The 17,250-nt window shown below is 45.0% G+C and overlaps 1 protein-coding gene across 1 annotated transcript in view; it reads right to left on the reverse strand.

Moving 5' to 3' along the window:
- Positions 1-17,250, reverse strand: part of PTAR1 (protein prenyltransferase alpha subunit repeat containing 1) — a 53,824-nt gene that overhangs the window by 16,147 nt on the left and 20,427 nt on the right. The window contains exons 3-5 of the mRNA XM_075931698.1: positions 15,996-16,062; positions 9,585-9,689; positions 1,064-1,277 (exon numbers count right to left, since the gene is read on the reverse strand). Of these exons, the coding sequence (XP_075787813.1) occupies positions 1,064-1,277; positions 9,585-9,689; positions 15,996-16,062 (386 nt within the window). The remainder of the gene's footprint in view (positions 1-1,063; positions 1,278-9,584; positions 9,690-15,995; positions 16,063-17,250) is intronic.

Here is a 17,250-nt window from a genome sequence, read left to right on the forward strand (position 1 = left end):
GCAGGCCCTGAGCATATTTCATTTTTGGATGAACAATATGAACATGCCTGAGATGCAACTAGAAGATTTTCACACAATATGACTGCTGAAATTGATAAGGCATATTTAAGGACATTTAGTGAGTTTTGCCTAACTGATAACACTGCTGATTCAAGAAACAGGATAAACTGGCATGAAGAGTGTCCTTAGATTTCATTAAAATGCTTATAAGCACCACTTTTCTGTTTCTAAATTGCCTATACTAGTCCGCTATGCACATTCTGACATCACAATATGACATTAAAGAATACTGGGTAGTAAAAAAGAGGAATATTATAGTATTGGAATAACACCTGTTGCATAGAAGCTTTTATTCTAATGGTCTCTTAGGGTATGTCTACACTACCCTCCTAATTCGAACTAGGAGGGTAATGTAGGCATATCAGATTTGCAAATGAAGCCCGGGATTTGAATTTCCTGGGCTTCATTTGCATGAAGCCGGCCGGCACCATTTTTAAATGCCGGCAGTTCGAACCCCGGGCTGCGCGGCTACACACGGCACGGAGTAGCTAGTTCGGATTAGGCTTCCTAATCCGAACTAGCTGTACTCCTCGTGGAATGAGGATTCGAACTGCACGGCACGGGGTTCGAACTGCCGGCATTTAAAAATGGCGCCGGCCGGCTTCATGCAAATGAAGCCCGGGAAATTCAAATCCCGGGCTTCATTTGCAAGTGCGGTATGCCTACATTACCCTCCTAGTTCGAATTAGGAGGGTAGTATAGACATACCCTTACAGATTATACCAGCAGAGAATCTATGCTCCATCTTCTGCTTCCTCTCCCAGACTCCTGTCTGCTCTCTATCAATATAAGTACCTACAGATGGATGCAAGTTACATTGCTAAAGAGCAATAGAATAGTCCATACCCTTGAATGCTTAGTCTCTTAAAGCGTTAATTGTGAACATCAGTTCAACACCACTGAGACAATGATTCACTTCTCCCACAGCACAGTACACTTTGAGGATCCAGATTTAAAACGTATTTACATTCTGCACAGGCAGTTTATACACTCTTTATTGTACCTTGACATCCAGCTTTCCCAAATGTTGCAAAATCCAAATACGATGGGACCAGGCATTGTAGTTGCTTGGATACCTCCCAGCAGCTTCACAGCAGACATCCATTTCCTCCTGTACCAATCGTTGAATTCTTTCCACAGGCACTGTTCCCAAGTTCCCTTTAGTTACAAGAGTTGGCAAGGAGTTTTCCTGAATTAGTTGTTGCAGCACCCATCGTCTGGTTAAATGGTATAGAGGGTTAACAGTGCAAAAGCATTTTTAAGAGAAAAACATTTTGCTTTATTCCTTATTTCTTTATATAAATTGACCAAGATATGTGGTGTTTCCCATCACCTTAATACAGAATAAACTGGAGATTAGATAATCAAGCCAACAGGCTATCACCTATCAGCTGTTCAGATACAGAGTCTTCAGTTAAGAACACATTTAAGAGTAACAAAGAGTGCTGACATTAGATATGACCAATAACTGTAAATTGCTTAATATAGGTTGAACCTCTCTAGTCCAGCACACACAGGACTAGGGATGTTTGAATGTAAACAACTAACCATTTAACCAGTACGTGGATGCTTATCAGTTAACGGTGTCATTTTCACTTAGCAAAGCCTCTTCTATGGGAATGGCCCCACTTCCAGGGAGGCTTACCTGTGGGCTCTGCAGTATAAAGATAAGCTTTATGCTGCAGAACCCACAGTACAGGTAACCATGTAACTGCTGAGATTTTCAGCAGTTACATGGTTACCCTAATACACAGTTTTTAACATCCCTACTTGGGATCTGACCAGTGCCAAACCAAGAGAATCTGCCAAACCATAGGAGATCAATATTGTCTAGCAACATTACCAACATTGTCACTGCTTATTGGGTCCTTAGAAGACATTTAGGAGTGAATTAGAGCTTAAAAAATAGCACAGAACACTCAGAGCCAGGAGTGGTGGCTGTAAACAAAATTTATGGGACCGCAGGAAACTTGGCTATACCCATGATAAGTAGACATCCCACTAACTAAAATCATGCTGAACTATAAATGTTGCCGGACCAGAGATTGCCCAACCAGAGTGGTTCAACCTATAGTGAGAATTTGGGAAAGTTAATAAAAAAATTTTTACCAAAAAACCTGAATATACAGATTTGAAAAACAAACAAACACACACAACACACACCCACACTCCATGGAATAAGATTAAATTAGATTTTGAATTCCCTTTTGACAAGACAGCCATAGTGTTTATGCTGAAAAGAGATTATATAAAAATATATTTTACTCAACAGATTTGCACCATGTGGATTCAATTTTACAGGCTGACTTTAGTCAAAAAAGAAAAAAAGACTTTACTGCTTTTTACTTGTTAGCCCTGCAGAGTCAGTACAGCTAAGAACAAGTAAATCATATTCTATTTCTTCCTGTGCATCAGTAACTGTTCACTAACTTCTAATCAGTTACACTTCTTCAAATCTACTGAAAGCAGTGAAGGTACACAGGAATCAATGAGGCCTCCGTTTCACCTGCAGCACCCTTTATTACTGGTGATGATATACAAGGAATAAATAAAAAAACCCAGCTTAACTTTGAGGTCCCAAGCAGAGACTGTTTGGCTAGCAGTTTGAAAAACAAAACAAAGACCTTTTCACTAGGAAACTAGCCACATGTGAGCTGGAATAACTGAGAACAGATTCACGCATTACATTTTATTTTATTATTAATGGACACTTCTAAAAAATGTGAACTGTATTTTAAGCCACTGCCTCAAAACTGCAATAGATATACTGACTGCTTATACCATCTTCATGTCAAAGTAAAGCTGTAAATATATTTGTCCTATTAAGTTTGTTTCAAATACCTTTTATTTGAAAAGGTATTACAAACATACAATGGTCAACAAACAGCATATAAACAGACAGACAATGCTGCAAGAGGGGATTCTATTGAAAGCTGAGTGGACCTCTGGAACAGGACCCACAGGCTATGTCTACACTCATGGCTTCTTGCGCGAGAAATATGCAAATGAGGCTAAGCATGGACTATCGCCGAGCCTCATTTGTATACCTAATAAGCCACCATTTTTGCAGAAGAGGCTTTTGTGTCAGAAGGAGCTGTCTACACTGCCCCTTCTTGTGCAGGAAAAACCCTTTTGTGCAATGTTACTACACCGATTATTTTCAGGAATAACAGCATTGTGCAAGAGGGGGTTTTTTGCGCAAGAAGGGGCAGCATAGACAGCTCCTTCTGGCAAAAGAGCCTCTTCTGCAAAAATGGCAGCTCATTAGGTATGCAAATGAGGCTCAGCAATATTCCACGCTTAGCCTCATTTGCATATTTCTGACACAAGAAGCCGCGAGTCTAGACATAGCCACAGGTTTTAACAATGGAGACCAAAAAATGATACCCTTATATCCACTTTGTTTTGGCTCACTTTCATTTCAAATGCTACCAATGTCATTCCACATGTTTGAAGAAATGTCCTCAATAAAGATCTAAAAACTAAAAACAACCAGTTCAGAGTGTCTCATATTTCTCCCATGCACTCCCCTTTTTTTCCCCCAGAGTTTCTCTTTTTCCCTAATTAGTATGTGCAAAACCCACCTCAATAATAGAGGAAACTTGCTGACCAAATACTGTACAAGAGAAACACTAAAACTAACTATACATAGTCTCCTTGCCTGTTACTTTGAAAATAATAGTACAGATAGATAAAATTTCGAGAGAGAAAATGTGATTTTCAAATTGACTGCATTTCCAATCTGAGATCAAGAATGCCGGATCAAATTATTTGTAAGTCTGCTTCGGATATGACACTCATTGTAGCTAAAAGAGGGCAGCAAGCCAAGCTACAATCTTTGATTACTTCATTTAGAAGAAGAGGGAATCCATGTCACAAATGCAGGAACCAATGATGCCCAAACATGGGAGTTTTTTGCTGCTCAACTGCCAAAATGCAAAAGTGGGACACTGAGTGACAAACACCCAAAATGAGAGATGAAAAAAATGTGCTTATGCAGGAAAATTAAAAGATGCGTGATTTCTTTAACAAATACTGTAAAGCATAAAACATGAATTTCTAATTCTTCATTTCTATGTAAATAATTTTAACACTAAACAAATACATGAAGGGCAACAAATACATGTGAAAGAATACCTAGCTTTATTTCTTAAGAAGTCACTTATAGTACATGATATAATTTATAGTCCAGCACTGTCTAACACTGGGCTGGGCAAAATATGGCCTGCGGGCCAGATTTGGCCCGCCAAAACACTGGATCCAGCCCACAGACACAGTGGGGAGCCTCAGGCAGGTACCCTGCTTGCCTCACCCCACCCACATGCCGCTCAGAAAAGAGGCTGCTGGTGGTTCCTTTCACATAACTCTAAGCCCGGAAGAGGAGAGAGGAGGGGGCAAGGCTTCATGGCCTCATCACAAACCCATTAACCAGTTTGTGACCAATGGGAACTGCCCATTCTCCAGCCTCTCCTTCCCCCAAACCTCTGTCCCCTACTCTCCCGTTTTGGATAGGAGAGGTGCTTGTCAGCACCGGGTGACTAATGGGTTAAACTCAGGTAGCTAGTGGAGGTTTGGCAGAAAACCAGAGAAGCCAATGGGAAAGACTGATTAAATTTGATCTGTACAGGCAGTCCCCGGGTTACGTACAAGATAGGGACTGTAGGTTTGTTCTTAAGTTGAATCTGTATGTAAGTCGGAACTGGCGTCCAGATTCAGCCGCTGTTGAAACCGATCAGTTTCAACAGTGGCTGAAACTGGACGCCAGTTCTGACTTACATACAGATTCAACTTAAGAACCCCAGGCATCCCCAAGTCAGCTGCTACTGAAACTGATCAGGGGCTGATTCCAGGAAGCCCGGGGCAGGGGCTTCCTGTAGTCAGCCACTGGTCAGTTTCAGCAGCGGCTGACTTGGGGACGCCTGGGGCAGAGCAGCTGGGGTGCTGCCGGGTTGTTCCAGTAGCACCCAGAGCGGCGCTACGGGACCAACCGGCAGCGCCCCAGCTGCTGTACCACAGGCGTCCGGAGCAAAGCCGCGGAGCACGGGGGCAGCAGGACAGCCCAGACCTGCAGACCAGGGGGACGGGGAGCAAAGCGGCGGAACACGCAGGCAGCGGGCAGCCCAGACGCGTCTGGGCTGTCCGCTGCCCGCGTGCTCCGCCGCTTTGCTCTGCTTTGCTCCCCGTCCCCCTGGAGACCAGGGAGAGGACCCCGTTCGTAACTGCGGATCCGACATAAGTCGGATCCGCGTAACTCAGGGACTGCCTGTATATAGATACCTTGCTGCTCTTCCTTTGTGAGAGTTCTAAGTTAAGGGCTGGAAGGAGCAATATGCAATAATCAGGATCGTTATGGCACGTAAGTGGACAGGGCCATAAAGGGATCATGAGTAAATAAGGGAAAAACATATATTTAGTCACAATCAGGGTATTTTTCTGTGTTTTGGTTGTTTGGTTAAACTTCTCTGTGTAAATTCCATGTGCCTTCCTTCCCCCACTCACCATATTTAAGCTACAGCTGAAAGAGATTGTTCCTTGCGTTTTGATCTGTTCTGTTCTTAGTTGCTCTGTAACATGTAGCAACCAAGTAAGCTTTATCAAGTATATCTTTTGGCTTTGTTAATAAAATCCCCCTTTTCAAGGCAGTGATTTGATTTGTGTATTCTGGAAGGTAACAGGAGGTTTGTGTGTATGTCAGCCTAGCCTGGGAGGCCAGCTATCAAAGACAAAATTTGTTTTCTCTGTTTTCTTTTGTTTCTTTTTTCAAGTTCTCTTGTGGCAGAAGAGCTTTGGGTATTTCTGGGGAAGGAATTCAAGTGTTCCTTCCTGATGTTTTCAGGGTTCTTTAAAAAAAATCCCTTGATGGTGACAGCCTATCTTCCAGAGTCAGTGCATCTGAGGAGTTTTTTGTATAAGCAGAGCCTATAGAGGCAAGGTATTTAAGGTCTTTTGCAGGCCCCCACCTTCTGCACTGGGAGTGCCAGAGTGGGGAATAGCCTTGACACCCCTATAACCCAAACCCTCTGCCCCCCACATCTCCTCCCAGAACCTGTACCCCAATCCCCTGCCCCAGGTCACAGCCCAAACCCTTGCACTCCCTCTTGTACCCCAATCCCTTGGCCCAGGTCACAATCTCCTCCTGCCCCAGTCATATTCCAAATCCCAGTCCCTTGCCCTAGGTCACAACCCAAACCCATGAACCCCAGTCCAGTGCCCCAGGTCATAACTGCCTCCTTCACTCAAACTCCCTCCCAGACCCTCAATCCCTTACCCCAAGCCCTCTTCTATACCCAACTCTATTAATATCATAGAAGAGTGTGTCCCTCGACCACTTTTCAAAATCTCGGAGTGGCCCCCATAAAAAATTATTGCCCACCACTGGTTTAACATGAAGGAGTTTGAGACAGCCAAAGCTAAATCATGGCACTTGAAAGTTATTTCTCTCCTCTCCATCACATCTACTACCCTTTTCGTTCTACATAATGTAAATACATAAAGCAAAGCAGCCAAATAGTAAGAATGAGGTAGAGGTAATAAAAAAAAAAAATCAAGTTTAGAAAGTTACAAGATAGCATAATTCCGATTACATTAAATTCTGGTGCCATGTCAACCCTATTAAAGAAAATAACAGGAAAGGGATGTGTATGCACATGTATATATATGTACAGAATTATGTTTTTCTACTTTCAACAATTTCTATTGATTTTTAAGATTTTCTTTTGATTTTTGTGTTAACAGATATAGTGGGAATGATTTGAGCAGTAGTGATACTGGGGCTGTAGGGTACTCACTGTGTGTCTCAGGAGTCTAAAACACTAGTAGAGACTCCTGACCTGGATTGTAAAGGGAAGAATGAGCCCCTAATTACAGGGGAATCCACCCTTGTGCTGAACAGCATGTACCTGAGGATGGCTCTGACAGACCTGAACAGTGAATGAGTAGATGTGACAACTGTGGAGGGCTCCCTGCCTAGTCACAGGGTCAGTGACACTGGATCTCTAAAGGCATAAGGTATGTGGAAGGCTGGGGTCCTGGTGAGGTGTAGTACAGACCCCTGGGCAGTGCCACCAGGCTCTGCCACCCTTCACTGCTGCTCCGATAGAGAGGCATCAGCACAGGGTGGGCGGGGGCTCCCCGGGAGTGAGGCTGGGAGCGCACTGGCTGCCAACCCCCTTCCAGGGACTATCAAATAGTCATGTAACCACTAATATTTGATACGATTACATGACTATTCAATTACATACTAATATCCTGAATATCACTGTAAGGGCTTCTGCTCAGGGACAGAGCCATTCAGCAGAGGGGTCACCTCCTCCATAGCGAGCAACTAGAACAACTTCTTGTGGATCTGGCTAGGGTCTCTGCTGCTTTGGGCCAGGACCACAGGCTTGCTTTACCATATACCAGAAAGCATTAGGTGTCACCAGCCAAAGGCATTTGGTGCCTTTGATTGACCACTGGGTTGCCTTTTCAGATAAAGAGCATTTTCTTTGTTATTGCTCAAGAAGAGGCATTGTCATTGCATAATTTTATGGATGGTGAAATATAATCATAAGAGAAAATATCAGAGTATTGTAATGGGATATAATCTAGCTACAAATTTAATTTTTAATGTATCCTTGTTCTCTGACAGGTCTACAAGTTAATGGAAAATTTTAAAAAAGTAAAATGTGGAAAACCTAACATTAATTTGATGGCAATTTTCAAGCATTCATAATGGGAATACAAAATGAAAAAAAGTTACACACCGCTGTAGTTATATCAAAAGACACATGTAACATGCAGAAATACATGTTTGATTTGAACGCTTAAGTCCTACACATAATTGAGAGGATTCTTTTAAAAATAAAAGCAGTTAATTTTACATATAGTACATAGTTTGGAAATCTGCTCTGTTTCCAAATGCTTGCCTACATCCATCACAAACTGTAGGGTAAATTGAGGCAGTCCATGGTATCTTGCTGAGAACTGACAACTCAAATCATTAGGCTAGCCCTGGGAAGCACCCAGACAGCAGTTAACTTGTTAACTTGACCCTGGCAACCACATTCCAAAAGGGCCTCGCTTTGATAAGGCCGGTACCAATCAACCACGCGGGATTGTTTTTCATTGTCTGCTTTGTTCCTAGAAAATAAGCTTGAATCCCAAAGATCGCGCCAAGGCAATACCTCCCCCGCAGGAGACGCATAATATTTCCGGCCGACAAAATGACCATCAATACGTCTTTGTTTATGTTGGCTTATTTAGCTTGTTATAAATATTTACCTGTATTAGTGATAATATGTTTAATTGGCAATGGGCGGAGATACTGTGTAACTGTTGTAGACCATTGGCTTATGTGCATGTCTCACTTCTGCTGCTAGACCTATCAAATCACTTCTCCTCCATCCATCTGCTACCTATATAATCTAATGTCTGTTTTGGTTAAGTTAGTGCTCACTGGGTTAACCCCTGATGAGTACAGGCAGTCCCCGGGTTACGTACAAGATAGGGACTGTAGGTTTGTTCTTAAGTTGAATCTGTAAGTAAGTCGGAACTGGCATCAGCCGCTGCTGAAACTGATCAGTTTCAACAGCCGCTGAATCTGGACACCAGTTCCACTTACATACAGATTCAAGGTAAGAACCCCAGGCGTCCCCAAGTCAGCTGCTGCTGAAACTGATCAGCAGCTGATTCCAGGAAGCCCAGGGCAGAGCAACTCTGCCTCGGGCTTCCTGTAATCAGCCGCTGGTCAGTTTCAGCAGCAGCTGACTTTGGGACGCCTGGGGCAGAGCAGCTCGGGTGCTGCTGGCTTGGTTCAGTAGCGTGGCCGCTCCTCGGAGCTACTGGACCAACCCAGCAGCACCCCAGCTGCTCTGCCCCAAGCATCCTGATTCAGCCACTGCTGAAACTGATCAGCAGCTGAATCAGGACGCCTGGGGGAGGGCAGCTGGGCTGCTGCCGGGTTGGTCCAGTAGCGCCAAGGAGCGGTGCTGCAGGACCAACCGGCAGTGCCCCACCTGCTCTACTACAGGCTCCCGGCTTTGCTCCACGTCTCCCTGGTCTGCTGGGGGGGGGCACTAGCTGCGCCCCCCCCCCCCCCCAGCAGACCAGGGAGACATGGAGCAAAGCTGCGGAGGACCCGGGCCGAACCGTGGCGCTTCCAGATCAGCGCCGCGGTCCGGCCCGGGTCCTCCGCCGCGTTGTTCAGCGTCTCCCTGGTCTGCAGCTTTTCTTGCCGTGGAGCAGCTTTTCTTGCCCTGGAGAAGGCGGGCGGCGGGACCAGGCGTGCTGCTGCTCTAGTTCTCCAGGGCAAGAAATCCCTGTTCGTAACTGCGGATCCGACATAAGTCGGATCCACGTAACTCGGGGACTGCCTGTACTCCACTAGCTGTGTGAATCAATAAATCCTCTGCTTGTTTTCACCTGCACCCAGTGTGTTCAAGAACTATTCCCAACACCTTCCCTACTCCAAAACATAGACAGAAGCATTAAAATATACTGGTTGGGGAGAGGAAGGGGGGAAGAGAGAGAGAAAAAAGAAAAACCTGTGAATCCATGTTTCTGGACTCTTCGGGAACTTAGTTAATGCCAGTTTTCCAAGATGTAAATCCTTAACTGGATTTAAAGTGCCAGACAATATTAGTTCTTTCCTGCAAAAGAAAACAAACAATTTGTACACTTTTTTTGTTAAAGGTGCACGTTATTTTCTTTGAAATATAATACAACTATGATACCCAGAATATAAAACTTTAAAAATTAAAAACATTTCTACAATTAAAGCCATTTTATTGTAACCAAACGGGTTTTTTTTCCAATGTAAAAATCTGTGTTCCACGTTTTAAATGGGACAAATGGTCTTTATTGCCGTCAGTGGTAATTCATCCTGAAATGATTACACGATTTTATAAAGTAGACCTGTTCTGGAGTTGCACAATATTTTTCAGTAGAAAACTTAATACAGTATGTGCTAATACTGGCATGCAAAACAATTTTTGACTAATTAAGCTAATTTCAAACATCTGATAGCTATCTTCCAAAGCTTTCCCATAAGACACAGACATTTCAAAAAAAGACAGGTATGCACATGCAAGCTCCATTGTCATTAACGTGCCATCCTGAGCTTTGTGGCCCTGATCTAGAAGCACTTAAGCACATACTTAAATAAACATGAGTAGTCCAATGAAAGTAAAGTAAACAAAAAGATATCTAACATAATTCCACAGAAGTCTGACTTAAGTGGCCATCCATAACTAAGAAATAAAAGGAGGTTGAAAATTTTAATTCTAAAAGAGGTCACAGTAATAGCACTAGTGAATGAAGTCAGTTACTTCTAGAACAACCAGATTATTTTAAATGGAGAAACTAGAACAGTTACTTCAGAACAGGATAGAAAAAAAGGGAAAGAATGGAATAGGACAGCTTAGAGCACCCTTCTCTTTTCTTTCTCCTCCTTCCCCATCACCCTCCTCTGTTTCACGATAAAAAAAATTATCATGTTAAAATAAGATGTTGCTGCAAGAAAACCAGTATCTATCTCCTTGATCCAGACCTATTTTTACATTATGGTCCAATCCAGCAAAGCGTTAAGCATTTGATTAATAGTGAGCAAATGACCAGTCTCTCATATTCAAAAATAGAATTACCCGTGTCCTTAAAATTAAGCCTATCCTTAAATGTTTGCTAGATTAGAAGTTATATCTGTGAGTCCAATTCTCAGGAAAAAACAACCACCAAACCTTCTCTGCTCCAAGATTAACCTTATTTACTGCTTTTTTTGTCTGTACACTTTTCTTGTCAAGGTTTCATATTCTAATATTTTCTATCCTTTTTTCTCTTCAACTATCTCACAGACAACAAGGCCATTGTAGAGAAGCTAAATGAATTCTTTGCAGCAGTCTTCACTGCAAATGAGGTAAGGGAGACAAGGCAATTTCAGCAACAACAGGCTGGTAAAGCTAATTTTATTATCAGGCAAACTGGTGGAAAATACAACAAAAAATAGAATTATCATGAACAGGTATGTTGGGGAAGAGTGAATATAGCTTTTGTAAAGGGAAATCATGCCTAACCAATCTATTTAAATTCTCTGAGGGTGTCAACAAGCATATATACAAAGATGATCCAGTTGTTGGTACAGCGTAGTTGGTCTTTTAAGAAAATCTTTGACAAGGTCCCATACCAAACGCTCTTAAGTGAACACAGTCCTGGGATAAGAAGGGAGGTCCTCTCATGGAAAGATAACTATACAGGAACAAAGCTCGGCATGTTTTGGTCAGAGCACCACTGAGCTGGTGGTAGGCAACCACACTATCAACTGGCCCGAAGATTGGAACCTGGGGAGGAGAGAGGGGTGACTAGAGGCTGGGTCTCTCTACACTGATCACTACACCCTCCCTTGAGGTGGTGGCCTGGCACCCCTTGCTATTACCTTTGACCACCAGGCTGCCCTTTCCTGAAAGGGAAAGAAGGCTTGGCCATTGACTTTGTCTTGGTAAGTGAGAGCATGGTGGGGACTCAAACTGTTGAGGCACACCGTGTTGAGTCCAACTGCAGGGCTGTACTAAACTTCTACCCCAAGGGTGATGGGCATATCAATCCTGCAACAGTATAGATCATAAAGCTGCTATACAAATCCATGGTAGTCCACATTTTGAGTACCGTGTGCAGTTGCGGTTATCCTATCTCAAAAGAGATATTAGAACTGGAAAGGATGCAGAAAAAGGGTATGAAAAAAGGACTGGTGTATAGAACAACTTCCATATAAGGAAAGATTAAAAAAACTAGAAAGATAGAAGAGAGAACTAAGTGGGGATATGCCACAGGTCTATAAAATCCATGAATGGCATAGAGAAAGTGAATAAGGAAGTGCTATTTACCCAACACATATCACAAGAGGCATCAGGTTTAAAACTAACATAAAAAGCACTATTTCACAGAACACACAGAAAAATCTATTCAACTCATTTCCAGGGAATGCTGTGAAGTGCAAAAAGATAAGTAGGTTAAAAAAAAAGAATGGAGAAGTCAATGGAGGATAGGTAGTAGGGACATAAAACTCTGTTTAATTGGTTAACCAGTTAAACAGGATGAGCCTACTAGTGCTGGGCTGGAACCTACCCTGCCCATGGTAGAACCTGTGGGGCTGGAGTAGCTCCCTGCCCCAGGACTGGGGACTGCTCCAGCCCCCACTGGTTAACTGGGCTTGCAATGGGCCTAAATTGCAGCAAGGGAGGTTTAGGAACTTCCTGTCAGAGTGGTCAAACGCTGCAATAAATTGCCTAGGGAGGTTGTAGAATCTTGATCACTGGAGATATTTAAGAGCATGTTGGATAGACATCTATCAGGGATGATCTAGATCAGTGGTCTCCAAACTTTTTACACCCAAGATCACTTTTTAAATGTCAGGACAAGCCAAGCTCTACCCCATCCCTTCCCCAAGACCACACCCCCTCCTTGAGGCACCGCCCTCTGTTCCTCTTCTTTCCATCACTTGCTATCCCTGATCCTTATACACTCTCAGGGTACGGGTACTCGGCCGCTTTTTTTGATCCTTCTATTGGAAGAAAATTCTGACATTTTGGCCCATCTAGACTGGACCAAATGTCGGAAAAAACCCCTTCTTTTGGAAGTCCCCTCATTCCTCGTAGAATGAGGAATACAGGGGCTGCCAAAAGAGCGTGTTTGCTGGAAAAACTCCTGCAGTCTACCCTCACTGTGGTGAGACAAGAGGTGTGGGTTCTCCGGTGGGAATGAGGGATTTAGGTTGGGAAAGGATAAGAGGTGCAAGCTCTGGGAAGGAATTTGGATGCAGGAGGATGTGGAGAAGGGCATGCTGGCTCAGGAAGGGGGCTCCAGGCTGGTGAGTGTTGGGCTCAGGTGGAGGGTTGGGGTGCTGAGCAAGCCACAGGCTTGTGGATGCGAGGGTGCAGGAGTTTGGGTTGGGGTGTGTGAAGGGCTCAGGGCAGTGAGGTTGGGAGTATGATGGGCTCAGGACACAGATTTACAGTGCGTGAATGATGCAAGAGTGTTGTGGCAGAAGACTGAGGATGTGGGGGTGCAGAAGTTTGGGGATGTGAGAGGCTCAGGACAGGGGGTTCCAGTGTATGATAGGCTCAAATTTGGGGTCGAGGTGGGAGATATAGGAATGTTATGATGCTGTGGCCAGATAAGGGCGTGGCCCCAATTGGGGGCTTGTTGGCCAGGCTTCATTTTTAAATAAAATATGTCAAACACAAAAGGTTTCAGCATTGTCTTTATTTATGAGAGGGGCAGGGAACCTGTGTTGAGTCAGGGGTTACTGACCCACAGAAAAGTCAGTCGGGGCCACACAAGTAAGATACAAAAACACAACCCTCCTCAATCCTCATAAGCCTCACTAATGTGGCCCCAACTGTGTTGGTGAGGGCAGGAGACAGAGTGCTGTGGCAGGGGACAGGATGTCTGTGGGTGCTAGTGGGTGCCAGGGCACGGAACAGGGTGCTGGGGCAGGGTGCCAGTGGATGCTGGGGCAAGGGCCTGGGGCAGAGGACAGGGTGCCGATGGGTGCTGGGGCAGGGTACTTGTGGGGATCTGGGCCGGGGGAGAGAACAGGGACTGGGACCTGGGGATCCTGCAGTTGCAGGCCAAGGCCCAGGAAGTGCGTGGGCTGCTCCCACATCCCCAAAACAGCAGCACAGCACTTGAAACACCGGTTCATCAAGGGCCTGATCCCCTTCCCCCATTCCCACCCCATGCAGGAAAGCAAGTCCCAGGCCGCACTGGCTCCAGCTGACACGCTGGAGACTTCATTCCCTGTGCCAGCCCTAACCACTTGGGCAGCGTGCGCCTTGCTCCCCTGCTCCCCAAGGCAGAGCCAACTGCCTGAGCAGCCAAAGCTGGTGCAGTCCCAAACCCTCACCCTCTTCCCCGCGTGCAGGAAAGCAGCAGGGGATCAAAATCCCCAGCATGCAACAGATCGGCATTTTAGGTACCACGCTGTCCATTCAAGGGGGAGGAAGAGTAGCCTGCACACTGGAGCGGAGCTGCAGAATTCCCCCCAACCCCGCTGGAAACCTGTGCTACCTCCGTTGTTCCTGGAGGTAGCATCAGCGCGGTGTTCATCTTAGGGATGGGGGTCAGCAAGGGGAGGGGGGCCCCAAAGCCTCGCAATCGACTGGTCGGGCCCCCAGGATCGACGGGTTGGTTACCATGGATCTAGATGGTGCTTGGTCCTGCCATGAGGGCAGAGGACTGGACTGGATGATCTAATGAGGTCCCTTCCAGTTCTAGTAGTATTCTATGAAACCAAGCTGGTTATACATTCACCTCCTTAATAGATACCTCAATGGCTACAAGGCAATATGGTAAGATACAATCCCATGTTTTGGTGTCCCAAATCCTGTGATTGTCAGAAACTGGGCCTGGACAATAAGAGATGGACTACTTGATAACTACCCTGTCGTATGGATGTAAGTGACTAGTCGACTATACAATAAGCAAAGGGGTGGGAGAGCAGGAGCTGGTGCTGGGGGGAGCCTGAACTGGGTGGAGCCTGCTTAAAAGCCGGTTCCCCCAGCACCATCTCTACGGGGGGCAGGAGAGTAACAGGGACCGGGGGTGTGAGCTGGGAATCAGGCTGATTCCTGGCTTGCACCATCCCAGAAGCTGGGCTTCTGCTTTTTAAATGAAGAGCCTGCCAGCTCTTAATACATTTAAAAATCAGAAGCGCAGCCAGGGGTGGGGGCCTGGCATGCGCCAGAACAGTTGATAAGTGGCTTGTGCTGGTTCCCCCCGCTGTGCTTTAGCCTTTTAAATGTATTAAGAGCTGCTAGGCTTTTTAAAAGGCTAAAGTGCAGCGTGGGGGGAGGGGAAGAAAGAGAGGGGAACCAGTGCAAGCCGGGACAGTTGGTTCCCAGCTCATACAGGGTCCCTCCCCCTGCCATTACACACCAGTATTTTAAATGTATTTTAAAGGCTGGTATGCAGCTGGGGGGGACCCTGTGCAAGCTGGGAATCAGCTGTCCCGGCTTGTGCTAGATCCCTCCTGCTGTGCTTTATCATTTTAAATATATTAAGAGCCTGCCAGCTCTCAATACATTTAAAAGTCAGAGCTGCAGCAGGGCTAGCTCCCAGCCTGGGAGCTAACCCACTGCTACTTCCCCACTTATCGACTAATTCATGCAAAGTCCATCAACTAGTTGATTGCACAAAATTTAACATCCCTACCCTCTCGTGTTCATTCCTTCTCACAATAGTCATTGCCAGATGCTTCAGAAAGAAGAATATTGAGTTAGATGGACCATTAATCTTAACCCAGTATGCAGATTTTTACCTAGTTGTGTACTTCCATTAAAGAAAGGGTTCAATTTTTGGAAACAGCAGGAATACAAGTGCAGAGAGCATTACTTATAGCAACACCTGAGATGTATACAAATAGTGCTAATGAACGAGTTCAATCCTGGTTTCCATTTAAAATACTTAAAAATACATTTGTCTTATGATAGCTAACCCTTAACTATGACTGCCACATTTCCCTTTTCTTTAATCAATGGCACTTAAAAAAAATCAATTCATAGTACCACCTGGATAACTGCATTATTGGCCAGGAGAAAAATATTTGCTGTATCTGTTCACCACAAATACAGTCTTAATGGGCTGATTTTTCCAACTGCAAGAAACCAATTGAACTGAGAAAATCTCCATGTCTGAACATTTAAAAACCACCTAGATCTAAAGCTGCAATTTCTTGTTTAAAATCCCTCAGACTTATTTAAAACGGTCCCTGGCCCTTGTGGGAGAGCATGGAAAGAGTATGATCAGTGTGCTACTAAGAAAACCAGGAAGGATGTTCTCTCAGTGCATTTCATCAACATAGCAGTTAAGATGTTAAATCCCATTTAAAACAAAGCTTATGGTGGACTCAGAGTTAAGGCAGCTGGCCAAGCTCTTTGTGTTGTCATTTGTTAAGTGCAACATACCTTACGTTCCATGCAGTGGTGAAGTCTGGGTTTAGTAGTAGCAGCGTGCACGTGATATCAATCAATTCTAAAAGATTTAAAAAAAAAAAATCAATGATTAAAAGTGTTAAAATGTCAGTGCTTCTCCCTTTTTATGCTCCTGTACTTTCTCAGCCTCCTCTCTACGACTTGTTCTTATTGCAAAATATTGCTGGTTCTAGTCCAGAGAAAGACGTAGCTCAAACTGGGACGACGACACACAATTGGTTTTAATTTCTTCTCCTTTCATGTTAAGTACTTAAAATAAGTCCCACCTTTTGGGTTTGCTCATTGTCTACAAACTCCACTATTATGACTTGGAATCTTGGCCCTCCACCCCCTGAACAACTGATTCAAAAAGACAGTATTCTTAAGTGCAATAAAAGGTATTAGATAACTCTGAAACAGAGAGATTGTATGGGATCTTTGAGCACTCTCAACCACTTAAACTCCTGAGTGGATAGAAACTGTATCCGTGATTACAAAAATGGATATCCACGGATGTAGCTACAAAGCAGATATCCGCAGATTTGCAGGGCTACTACTACTTAGTGCAGGGGTGGGCAATAATTTTTTGCTAGGGACCACTTCAAAAATTTTGGAAGTGGCCCCGGGCTGCACTGGAAAGGGCAGGGTCTCAAACAGAAGAAGCAGGCCAGCATGCTTCCAGGCTTCCCCCCCCCCCCCCCCAAAACCATGATTGGTCTGGGGGTGGGGTAGCCCCTTTCCCACCAAGCACCCATGCCCCTAGCGGTGGGAGGAGACGTCTCATGCTCCCCCACCTCGAGGCCTATCAAGCTCTTGGGGCAGAGGAGCACGCAAAGCCTCCTCCTGTTCTGCCAGGAGCACGCGGCACTTCTATGTGCCATGTGTGCCTTGCAGGGTGGGGGTAGGGCAGAGGAAACTTTGTGCACTCCTCCCGTCCCCAAGCCAATCAGGACTTGGGGGCGGGGGAGTGCGCAAAGTCTCCTCCCGCCCTGCCGGAGTGCACGGAAGCTCCTAGTCTTTAAAGTGCTAAATAGTCCTGTATTTTGTTTCAAAGGAAACTTTGTGTGCTTTCCCCCGCCCCCAGGTCCTTATTGACCTGGGGTCGGGGGAGCGGCAGGGCCTCCATGGGCCAAAACAACCTGCTTGGCAGGCCGAATCTGGCCTGAGGAGGCCCTGCTGTCCACCCCGACTTAGTGATTAAAATTGAAATGCACTATGGGACAAACACACAGTTCTTAGAGTTGTTTGA

Source organism: Pelodiscus sinensis, chromosome 6 (genome assembly GCF_049634645.1).
Source record: "Pelodiscus sinensis isolate JC-2024 chromosome 6, ASM4963464v1, whole genome shotgun sequence".
NCBI classification, from domain to species: Eukaryota; Metazoa; Chordata; order Testudines; family Trionychidae; genus Pelodiscus; species Pelodiscus sinensis.